Source organism: Pectinophora gossypiella, chromosome 9 (assembly GCF_024362695.1).
Source record: "Pectinophora gossypiella chromosome 9, ilPecGoss1.1, whole genome shotgun sequence".
NCBI lineage: Eukaryota > Metazoa > Arthropoda > Insecta > Lepidoptera > Gelechiidae > Pectinophora > Pectinophora gossypiella.
Genome location: NC_065412.1, coordinates 2,348,674 through 2,361,038, shown reverse-complemented (window position 1 = coordinate 2,361,038; position 12,365 = coordinate 2,348,674). Strand labels below are relative to the sequence as shown.

General features: G+C 41.5%; 2 protein-coding genes across 6 annotated transcripts in view; one reads left to right on the top strand and one right to left on the bottom strand.

Moving 5' to 3' along the window:
• Positions 1 to 12,365, top strand: part of LOC126369432 (peroxiredoxin-4-like) — a 196,628-nt gene that overhangs the window by 150,183 nt on the left and 34,080 nt on the right. The gene's annotated exons all lie outside the window — the stretch shown is intronic.
• LOC126369358 (histone-lysine N-methyltransferase 2C-like) overlaps positions 1 to 12,365 on the bottom strand; it is a 56,980-nt gene that overhangs the window by 12,546 nt on the left and 32,069 nt on the right. For 4 of the 5 annotated variants that reach the window (XM_050013705.1, XM_050013708.1, XM_050013706.1 and 1 more), the window contains exons 33-44: positions 11,786 to 11,981; positions 11,284 to 11,409; positions 10,979 to 11,098; positions 9,901 to 10,075; positions 9,049 to 9,137; positions 3,604 to 3,918; positions 3,239 to 3,397; positions 2,048 to 3,154; positions 1,507 to 1,566; positions 1,324 to 1,414; positions 777 to 877; positions 155 to 290 (exon numbers count right to left, since the gene is read on the bottom strand). In XM_050013705.1, the coding sequence (XP_049869662.1) occupies positions 155 to 290; positions 777 to 877; positions 1,324 to 1,414; positions 1,507 to 1,566; positions 2,048 to 3,154; positions 3,239 to 3,397; positions 3,604 to 3,918; positions 9,049 to 9,137; positions 9,901 to 10,075; positions 10,979 to 11,098; positions 11,284 to 11,409; positions 11,786 to 11,981 (2,675 nt within the window). The remainder of the gene's footprint in view (positions 1 to 154; positions 291 to 776; positions 878 to 1,323; positions 1,415 to 1,506; positions 1,567 to 2,047; positions 3,155 to 3,238; positions 3,398 to 3,603; positions 3,919 to 9,048; positions 9,138 to 9,900; positions 10,076 to 10,978; positions 11,099 to 11,283; positions 11,410 to 11,785; positions 11,982 to 12,365) is intronic. The other variant, XM_050013709.1, reaches the window with a different exon arrangement.

Genomic DNA, 12,365 nt, shown 5'->3' with positions numbered 1-12,365 from the left:
CGTGTGAAATGCTTCTATACTGTTTTAGTACATGATTTGTCCTGCGTTACTATAATTATATACAGCCTAGTATTAAAGGGATATATTAGGGAAATTATCTGTTCTAGATGAAATTCTAATCATACTATATTTAACGTGTGTAGAAAATACGTACCGCCGCCATGGTCGTGCGTGGGCGCAGGCGAGGCGATGGGCGACGCAATGGGCGTGCGGCGGTGTGGTGAGCGGCACACTGCGGGCGAGCCCGGCTGCCCCATCGGGCTGTACTGCTGCCGCGACAGCTGCTGGCGCTGGAATGACATACGTATATTTATTAACTAAATAGATGTAATTTAAAGGACTCTTTATTTTTATAGCACTCACCCGTGCTCACAAACTCACAAAGTGAAAATTAAATCGAAAATCGGCTTGATAAGGATATAGATTTAAAAAAAATCATGGACAGGTCGAGGTCTCGTGGTGTAGTGGTTCACGCTTATCCACGCTAGACAAGAGCTGCAGGTTCAAGTCACGTCCAAGTCAGATATGATTTGGTCAGGTCTATACTAACTTGTACTGATGGCACTGATCAAAAAAGCGTAGAACTTAATGAATCACCTATACTCAAGATGAAAAAGTGTCGATAGAAATATGGATTGATATAATACCTCGGTTACCTCGTATGTTTTACGTGGTTTGCCTTAGGTACACCAATCTTGCACAGCACTTAAATTCCTGAATCTAAAGGATTTCTGCCTCATGAAGATATTTTTTAGTATAATAAAACTAATACATACCGCCATTTCATTAGCAGGGTTGCCAGGCGAAGGCAAAGGTTGAGGACTTCCGAGTGGAGACGTCTGCTGACGGCTGCCGAAAGGTACCCCTACCCTCATCCCTGGTGGATAAAATATTATCACTTACACATCAAATGTAAACTCCAAAGGTATATTGTAACAGTCTACGTTGGATGTAAATTGGCTTTTCTTTGAGGTTATCCTTCTAGCTACTTTTCCTCGTTTGACAAGTTGAGAAGCTGCAATAGTGAGAATGATACGTTCAACATAAAATATATTTATATAACAGTTGACAATCCAAAGTGTAGTGTAGTAAGTACCTTTTATAGTTTTAATATGAATCTGAAAGAAAATTTATCCGCGTTTAAACCAGAAATATAGAAATCCGGTCATGAGGGTGCCTCTCAAACGATTATTTAATCTGTGTTACTTTTTATTTTTGGTGTAAAATGCCAAGTTTAAATTTTACACTAGTTCGAAATTCAATATTCAGTTTTATATTCAGAAATATCAGCCAACGCAAGATATAACTTCATATAACGCTTACCTTGCTGATGATGTGGAGGTCTAGCAAACCGATTGGGCAAAGGCGAGCACCCAGGCGCTGGCCGAGGGAACCTGCCCGTCGAATAGTCAGTCTGGAAACAGAAAGCCTTAGAAGGAAATCTTCACCTATTGCAACACTTTACAGTAATGACAAACACACTCGGGTTTTATTTATACTACTTACGTTTTGCATTTGCGGCGAATGTGAGGCCACTGGACTTTGAATTTGCGATTGCTGGTATATCTGTAAAATAATTTACTAGTTGATTCATTTGTAATTAGATGATAAAATCAAATAATTCTGTGTATAAAAACGACAACGCAAAACGTTCCTTTTTTCTATGAATAAAGTCTGATTTAAATAAAAATATTGAGAGTTATCGGGGTCAGAGAATAATGAAGAAGAGGAGAAGATACGACGTAATAAGACACGACGAATTTATTAAAACATCATAGAAGGGACGCTACTAGGAAAGAAAGGAAGGGGAAGACCAAGAAAAGATTACATGGAACAGATTAAAGAGAAGGTGAACATCGTGTCTTATTAGACAAGAAGGAAGTGAAAGAATTGGCCTTTGATAGACAAGAATGGAGAATACTACACCGACAAGAGCGTGGCTCTGAAATTAGTAATGTGAAAGTCTGATTTGTTGAATTAGGTTTTAAATACTATTGTAAAGTACCTTGTTTATAAGACAGTATTAAAACTTCTGTATTTCTATTACCTGTGGACTGCGACTAGGCGTAGGCAACTGAGGACTCGTTCTCTGCGCCTGCAGCTGTTGCAAGAAGTGCTGCGGCGACATCGACGACTGCATTGGACTCTGTTGTGTATGCATCGGGCTCTGTTGTGTGTGCATTGGACTCTGTTGTAAATGCATCGGACTCTGTTGCGAGTGCATCGGGCTTTGTTGAGGATGCATCGGCGACTGCTGCGCCGACATCTGATTCTGTTGTCCATGGAGCGGAGACTGGTGCATTGGACTCTGTTGGGGATGCATCGGACTCTGCTGTGGATGCATCGGGCTCTGTTGCGGATGCATTGGACTTTGCTGAGGGTGCATCGGGCTCTGCTGCGGATGCTGCATTGGACTTTGTTGGGGTAAGTTCGTCTGTTGGACGTGCATTGGTGATTGTTGCGAGTGCAGCGGCGACTGCTGCGTGTGTAACGGAGACTGCGTCGACGGATGTAGGGGAGACTGTGACGTGTGATGTAGGGGAGACTGCTGAGAATGCAGTGGCGACTGCATGGGAGAAGTCAGATGGTGGAGAGGGGATTGCGGCGCTAAGGAATGTAACGGTGATTGCGAGTGTGGAGATTGCACGTGTAGAGGCGACATTGCCGGTCTCGCTCCTGGAGGTCGCGGGGTTTGACTTCCAGCTGGTATGGTATTCCTCACGCCCGCTATCTGTTGCTGTCCGAACTGCACCATGCCGCCCACAGACTGTGGTCTCTCTTGTACTCCTGACAACTGTCTTACGAGCTGCTGTTGTGGCGCTCCAGCCTGCTCAATAACAAGGGTACGACCACCCTGGATGATCCTGCCTTGAGCATTCAGAGGTGATGTCACTAGCCCTATCCTCTGCTGAGACAGTTGCCCATCAGAGTTTATTACTTGTTGTGTTCGTATTAGAGTCTGTTGTTGCTGTATGCCAGTGCCTTGTAAGCCTAGTTGCATCGGTCTGTTGATAGTCTGTTGTTGCATCTGCTGAGATTGTTGGAGATTCTGGTTCTGCGTGAACACTGTCTGGTTCGTCGTGATTTGTTGTTGGTTTATGACCGTCTGTTGAGCCATCTGTGGGTTCTGTTGACGGTGTTTGGTTTCGTATTCCTGGAAAACAACGGTTTGTTTATTAAAAAGCACTTAACAAGTGGTCCTATGAATGAAAACGGTAGTTGGAGGAAGGAAAATAACCTGTATAAGCATGCTATGTTGTCTAGCCTGCTTCCGCGCCGCTTCTAGATGTTTCTGCAGCGCCTGTTGCTCGGTAGAGACGCGCTGCAGCTCGGCCGCGTCGTTTGGCATCAGTTCGTTGCCAGACTTGCGGAGCTGGCGCTGCTTGCTGTTCAGCGACTGTAAATCGTCCAAACATCACGTGTAGAACACAAGAAAAACGTTAGCGGTCAAGTACCCCGAGTTAGTTCACAGTATCATTCGGTTATTGACACGTAAAGGGCGACATCATCCCGCGCACCTGAAAGAGAGCACTACCGCGAGTCGGAGGACGCTATCACGCTACTACTGAAAGCTCACGAACACGAAAGCGCACTACTGCTCACCTTGCGGATCTTGCGGAGTTTTTGCACTTCACCCTCGTAGTAGCGCAGCTGGTCGGTGGCGAAGGCGTTGTACTGCTTGAGCCATTGCTCGTACAGCAGGCGCGCGTGCTGGTCGGCCTCGCTGGCGGCGCGCTCGGGCGGCGGCGGCGGCGCGGCGGGCGCCACGCCGGCGTACAGCGGGATGCTGGGCGGCGCGGGCGCCGCGGGGGGCGCGGCCGCGGCCGGCGCCGCCCACTCGCCGCCCTCGCGCTCCTGCTCGCGCTTCTCCTGCTCCAGGAGCTCCTCCAGAAGCAACGGTTGCTCCTGATTTACGTTCTGACGGTTAAATCGTGTTAGCTGACGTCACTCGGCCGGCGACGCCCCGCCTCCATAGACTGAGTCGCCGGATGCGTTTGTGTCACTATTTATTCTACCCTACCCTTTTATTTATCTTCAGCGATTAACAATATAAATTGATTGAATAGAATGAATACAATACTCTTACTTCTATATAATTATAAACCCATCTCATCTTAGCCGGGACGGACCGACTGAAGCGACTGGCGATCGGAAATACTTCTCTTGGAGAAAATTTCACTACGAGGAAATGAAAAAACTTCGTAACTACGTGAAAGTTCAGTCGGTCTCACAAACCGATAGAAAATACACTATATAAGATAGCCTTAGAAGTTTGTGCCGTATAGTTTGCAGTCTAGTCAGCAGGAAATATCTAATAGTTGTGCACACTATTAGCAATTTTGGAAATGGTGAAACTACAAAGTGCATAATTATCTATTGTATATTGTTTGTAACGACCTACTTACGTATATGTGAGAATGCCACCATAGGACAACTCGTCGCTACACAAAGATACAAACAGCTTCCTATATCTTCATGAAGACGAGTTAAACGTGTAGAAGAAGCGTATAAAAACTTAAGGCCCTCCTAACCTTTAATTCCCTCGATTTGAATGATCACTTTTCTGACATTTACATTTCATCTATAATACTGACATCTATATTCCCCTAAATGTTGAAATATTGTAAAGGTACATAATTAAACAGTAATAATAAATAATTTGATAGATAAGAAACTACATAACTCTGAATCTTAAAACTGAATTTAACTTTTATATACTTAAAAACAATACATGTCACAAGACAGCGAGATAATTATAATTATTTATTATTTTTAATATTATGGTCCGCTGTGACATGCGGCGCCACCTATCTGCGCCTAGACTATCAACGATTGGCGCCACCTAGCGGATTAGTAATTTATTCGAGGCGCACCGAGCGAGACCAGCAGGGCTAATATGCGCAACGTATAATAAATTTTGTCGAAATTGATGTTTTTTTGCCTAACCTGCGTGTCACGTGATTTTATTCGTATTTTGACAGAATAAAATGACTTATATGGGTTCACATATTAGTACATAATTTATATCGTCAGAATCGATAAAATGACCGTGACAAAAATTTATCACGTCGCGCATGTTAGCCATATTGGTGTATGTAGCATGTTCCGTTTTCTCTCTCTCTCAATAAACCGACTCCGTGACGACAATACGTGTTTCCTTGCTCTCTGGGTATGCCTGTGATCATTATACCTACTTCTGTTTTTTTTACGCAGAATCTACACAACATTCTAACGAAAAAACATCTGCCTCCAACTTGTGTTCACAGTATACCCTAAAAGACCATTGGTACCCAGTGTCCTCATACAACCAACAATGTTCCACGCCGACCCCGACGAAGATGAGACAGGCAGCCTAGCTTACATAGATGTCGTACAAGTCTATTACATTAGTACTGAGTGTGCTTATTATTGAGCCACTGGGTAAATGTGATAGAAGGAGAAAGAGAGAATTTTTTTGCTGTAATTTTATTAGAATTGCCTATATACGTGTAACTAGTGATATTCATCATCGAGTGTACAATCAAAAAGCAAAAGTGCAGTCACTGAGCCCAGCGAATTATTTATGTCACAACAATTATAAAAATTATGTTCTTGTAGGTTTTTATGGTCTATTACAGAAACGACATGCAACCAGGAAGTCAACAAGTTAATTTATTACTTTGCAAGAAACTGATTGGACTTTTGCACCTTATCGTACGTAATGAAATATCTGTTACAGCCATTTTATTTGCTTTAACAATATAGTAGAGATTTTATTTGGGAGGTTTTGTCCCAGAAAGAAACACTATTTATTGATTTTATTTTCTTAGGCCTGTTGACAAAGCATGTCTGATTGCAGAGTTTTACTATTTTGTTATTTTACTCGACTAATGAAAGGCGTACGGAAGGATTCGTATAAAAGATTCAAATATATCAGATAAGAAAAAATACAATATGAGGACATATGTTGGATGTTAACGATACTTCTTTATTGAACTTACTACTTATACTACTGTATTCCTCATTCGAAACATAATAAAAAGTAATAAAGATTCACGGTCACCCAGTGGCCTGTATTATGTTTAATTCTATAGTTAGTGTCGTGTTAGGGGATGCTGAAAAGATCAAAGGTTAGTCAGTACGCATGCGTGCGGCGAACAAGCAGAGAAAGCGTTACAGACGAGGGATAGCCGGCTTCGTGTGATGGGAAGGAAGGATAGGGCAAGGACAGTTGAGATTGAAAACAAATATAGGGGCAAAATCATGGTATACACTAAGAAACCTAGTAAATGTTTAGAACAATCTTGGTGGTTAAAATGGCCACATCGAAATTCATCTAAGAAAGCAATATTGCTATTTGACATTTGTTTGCTTTGCACACTCCGCAAATGTCAAATTGCAATATTGCTTTCTCAGATGAATTGCTTCGATGTGGCCATTTTAACCCCCCTTGATGTAAATTGGTGTTCCAAATAGTATTTAGTTTCCCTCATTGATTATCAAATGTTTTGAGGAAAATTTGTGACGCAGTATCTTTAAGATGAGGCATATCAAATGGTTATTTTGTCATTACATAGCTATTCTTTATCGTATCTTAGGTCGGATATTGCCCAAATCTATGTTTTTTTAATGAAATTACACAAAGCATCAGACCTGTATCTCCTAAGGGGTAAGCAGAGGTGTATATGGTATATACAGTCATGAGCAATATAATGTACCCACTTTAGTACTCTGTCGCACTAATATATTTGACATTTAGTGAGACTTACAGTTCAATTTGTCAAAAAAGTTAATGTGACATGGTACCAAAGTGTATACATATTAATGCTCGTGACCGTACACTCACTTCTCGCCAGCTGTTTAACTCTCATGTAATAGGAGACGAGCCTATTGCCTATTCTTATGAAATTATGATATAGAAAAAATAAGAGGAAAGGAAGGGAAAAATAAAAAAGGAGGCTATGTTTTACGCACGAGATCACGACAAACTCCTGCGTAAACTTAATAAGTAGTATAAGTGATTTGACTAAGTTTCTAATTGTGCGTGTGGTAAAGTAAAAAAATGGGTCAATATGGCGTGGGAGTAGACATTAAAGGATTAAGGATTCAACGTTCTTCCTTCCGTCACCTCTTATTCTATAAGTAACTTTGATCACTTTTTACGTCCAAAATAACATAGTACGGAATTAAGTCTAAATCGAAAATCTTAAGAGTATTTCGAGTTACATTACAACAGAATTAAAATAAGCAACATTTCATTCACAAATTCTGCTTTATCGGTAACGCAAAGGGGCTTATCCCGAAATTATAACAATAACGGTTAATTAAGGGTGACAAAATGAGAGAACAGATATAATAGGACGAGGAGCTACAAGGACAAATGTTTCGGGTGGAAGGTGGGGGGAGGAAGGGTGAGGGTGTGTGTCATGTCTGACCTGCAGCAGCAGCGGGCGGCGATGCAGCCAGTCGGGCCAGTCCGGCTCAAAGCCCTGCCGACAACCGTAACACCACCGACATGCAACAACGCCACTGTTACCTACCCTACTCCACTCCGCTTCACAAATACTACCACTACTTGGACTTGTATGACGCTTCCAGACAGGGACTACTATACATTGTGCTTTTAATAATACGGACATTTTAAAGGACATCTCAAATTCTACTTTTAAAATTATTTTATTTAAAAATTCGTTATTCAAACTGTGATTTGTACTAGATAACAAGTAGGTATATTGGGGATATTAGATTGTGGTTTATGCGTAAATTACGTGAGATGACAGCATAGAAACCTCATACAAATCCAAGGCGATTCAAATTCAAAATACCCATGCAATATTAGTCGTCCAAGCTTGTTGATGAACAAGCGTATTTTGATAAATTTGATAAAAATCTGTGTGTATGTATGTACACATTATGACCTCCACCAATAATGTCGAATTAATATTGCCATGGATATAAATGTTTTACTTCACATTGTCTGCTATGCAAATTTAAAGCGAATCATGAATTCCGTATTACTGGTTCATATTTAGATGTTTAAAAACATCGCTGCCGCCCCCAAAGTATTTATGTCATTAATTTTGAGATGGGAAATGCTGTTAAAAAGATTTATTCTAAGAGATATTCATGTTTCTGTTTAGAAAAATAAGTCTGCATAATAATTTTGCAATGCTGTTTACACATTTTAATTGAATGTACATCTGTGTTCACATTTCGTGTAAAACAACGGTTTGAACTTTAAACATTTTGGAGGCGCTAGTAAACTCTACGGACTCTTTAATAATAAAAACTCGTGTGACAAAAAGTGAATAAAAATGTGAACCGAAGCTTATACAGCAACATTTAAAGCATCGAACCCGTTTTGGTGTCGAACCAACATGAAAACGAATTCGTGTAAAACATGTAGATAAAAATATAACTGCATGCACGACAATGTATCCAAAAATCCTCCAAGTCGATACGAGCGCGTTACTTTTTAGGTTATGACATGAAAGTATGGTGATGTTGACTTGAAAATGTATGTTTGAAAATATGCTTTTATACTATGTCCTTTAATGCCAATGATGAATGTCATGAATGTCAAAATTACCAAGACAAAATCACCATAATTTAACATCCAGTATTTAGTAAAATTACGGATACGCATTCAATTTTGTAAGTAGATTATTTTTTTAATCTTTGCCAAAGATGCTTTTAATTTGCCTACATATATCTGTGGACTCTTTAGAGATATGTTTGACTTGATGTGAATCTAAACAGAAATGTCATGTTGAAACTATGCAAAAATCAATACGATTTTATAGAAGATTTTGATGTCACTTTTTTCTAAATAAATTTTGCTCGACATAATAAATGAAGAGATTCTATATGAGCAACAATGAAAGTTATCTTACGAGCAGATAGATGTATCTGGTTATTGCAAATCAGTTGGACTGCGCAAATGCGGTCATATCCATTCTTTTTGTTGAAAACTTTTTATGTATTTTCAACGAACATTTAACCTCTAATAGTCAAGTCAAGTCGTATCTCTGGGTGCGTGTGTGTGGGGTACGTAAGTTCCGGGCGTACCTGTGGGTAGGGCGGCGGCGGCGGCTGCGGCGGCCGCAGCGTGCCCGGGTACGGCGGCGGCGGCGGCGCGCGCGGGGGGGGCACGCCCGCTGCAACCATTTCATTAGTATTACAATCATTTGTAACGTCTATCGTGTAGGTTGTGAGGTGGATTACCAACCCCATCAACCTCAATTTGTAACAAGACAGTTACCCTTGACTCTCACTGTAAGGTGAAGGGTACTTGGTACTTTTTTCTTTACAAGTTTACAATAAAATATTAAGATATAAATGTAGGTAAACGTCAAAATTGCGTACTAAGCATATACGGCACGCAATAAATGACAGATTACCGAAATGCTATGCTCCACATTAAAAACAAGTTGATTATGTCTTAAGTCAACTTGAAGAACGATTGTGGAGGGGAAGTTATGTGATTTTATTCATGCTAGTCGAATAATGGAAGATACTAATATTGTTACGTAATGAAAAAGTGACAGATGTGTTATCTATTCACGCCTAACTCGATATCTGTATTCCTGCTACAATAGAAAGGAAATCACCTTTTTGTGTGTGGCGGCGCTCACTAGCAATATGACAGTTTATGGTATGCGTTTAGTATACATATATGTATATCTATATAATTATTTTAATGTGTCTATAATTTTATATATTTTTTTAATTTTATGTCATTTTTTTGTGCGCTACACTGCAGCTGTACAAGTGTACTATATCCTCTGCCGAAGGTTGTCTGGAAGAGATCGCTCTTAGCGATAAGGCCGCCGTTGCCCACCTTAGAATAAGTTTATCCTGTAAATGTCTTGTTTTGTGTGCAATAAAGTGCTTTGTAATTATTATTGACAGTTGCGTTACCCGAGTGTGGCAGAGCAGCAAGAGCGACGGTTCGGTCATGCCTGACGACGCCGACGGCGCCGTCGGCGCCCACGAGCCGCGTGCCCGGCGCGATGGCGCGGCCGGCGGCCAGCGCCGCGTTCACTTGGGCCGTCATCGCGTTCACTATGCTTTGAGTGTTCACTGTGCTCGCGGCCTTAATAAAAAATAAAAAGAGACCAAAATGTTACACGTACAATTGCGGAGGAAGCAAAAGTGGTAGCAATAGCAGAATGAGAGAATTCTGTGATAAATCCATACTAATATTATAGATAGGAAGGCGTCTGTCTGTTTGTTTGTCCGTCTTTCACGGTAAAACAGGGCGACGAATAGACATGATTTTTAAGTGGAGATAGTTGAAGGGATGAAGAGTGACAGGCTACTTTTTGTCTCCTTCTAACCCCCCACTTTCCTAAGCCGGGGGATGCAAGTTTGTATGGAGCATTCTGCAATTTTCAAGGTAGAAAGCTAAACGTTCGTATGCGGACTATTTGTGATACCAACAGATTTTTTTTTTTTTGGAAATCTGCCCCCAACCCTTTCAAGAGGGTGTGAAACTTAAATTTATATGGGAGTTTTCGCAGTTTTCAAGATAGGAAGATACATTAGGAAAGGGGAACCGTCATGCCCCGAATTTAACGCGAGGCCGCGGGCAAAAGCTAGTACAAGAATATAAATAATTCCAAGTATTTCTTTTTATGATTTAACAGGGTATCCAAACTGGAGATTTTACTTTTTACTTTAGTATATATCTCGTAACTGATTTCGGCTACAGGGACTGCTGCTTCTTATGGTAACTCAATTTCTATTTTTTGTACTGTAGTAATTCAAATTCAAAAATATCTTTATTCAGTAGGTAACATTACACTTTGAATCGTCAATTTTTACATAACGAACGTCTCATCCGCCTAAAACTACTGCAGCTTCTTACAACCTATATAGCCGGGGAAAAGAAGCTGCAAGAAAAACCTCGGCACAGGGCCCTAGACGTTCTTTAAATTAAAAAATAAATAAACATAAAATATTGTTATACAACTGAGTAATTTAATCGTTTTAATACCTGCGCGAAGTGCATGTGCTGCGCTTGCGAGGCGAACTGCACCTGCGGCCGCTGCTGCAGCGCGGGCGCCAGGGGGCCCGCGCCCGGGAACTGCGCGCGCGCACCCAGCGCACCCGCCACCTGCGCCCGCGGCACACACATTATACATTGTCATACTGTGTACTTGATTCAACTTATATACAGGCTGTTAGTGACAACGTACTGAACACTGAGGGGAATGATTCAGCTCATGATTCTGAGTTAATATCAAGTGTAATTTTCTGTCCACCCTCTTCAGTACAGTTCGTCAAGTAGAGTATTCTGACCTGTTGTTGCGGCGGCTGCAGTCGCTGGTGCGGAAAAGCGGGCCGCGCTGCGCCGCGCCACTCGGGCCCCGGCTTCACCTCCTCGCCTTCCAGCTTCACCTCCGACTTTATGGCTGCCATCGCGTTCTACGTCCAAAATTTACCATGACATTAGAGAACACGCCTGTATCCATAAGGCAAATGTGGATATACTGGGTGTTAGTGAAATCGTAACGAAAAAAAAATGGAACATCTATTAGATTGTACTTAAAACGATAAACGAATAATTCTTTCAAATATTTTTCCTCTCGCCCTGAGCCGAGGTTCGCGCCCAACTGGGCACTCTCAGGCCTGTTGTCTTAAACGTTGTACCGGGTAAGAGCCTTCAGCGCTCCCCATTTGTCCGGCCAAGTAGTTAATGCCATCTGCGGCAAATCTACATGATGTCACTATTGCTGTCACCCACTCATCAACAGCTCTGTGTATCGTATGTGAAGTATGTATATGGGATGTTTTGCCTTACCTGCAAAGCAATCTGCTGGTTAGGCGTGATCCCTCGCTGCACGCCGTCGAACATCTGTCCGGGCGCAGGTTCCTGCTTCGGTTCCTGGTCGGGTTTATCCTCCATCTCAGTCTTTACCTCAGGCTTGGCCTCTATACTCCTCACTGCCTTCTGAAGGTCTGTGTCCATCTTGTTGTCTTTATGGTCGGAGTCGTCTCTGCAAAACGATGTTTATGGTAAAATTTCAATCAATCAATCAATAATACTAAACACACAACAAAACACAACATAGCACAACATAACATAGCATTACACCTGTATCCCTGAAGGGGGTAGGTGTATAGTACATGCACTCCTCGCCAGCTATGTTTAACACATTCACTGTGTAACCGCAATGAATTTGAAACTCATACGTACATGTCCCATGTGTGGGGTGCACTAGGTAAAATGAAAAAATCTGACGGGACGCTTTTCAGATTGTTTTTTCGAGCCATAGTGAGTCTATTATCGTAAAAAACATTGCATGTGACGGGTCGATATCTAATTTTCAGTTACACAATCAACGTGTTAAGTCCCATGTAATAGGGGACGAGCCCATTGC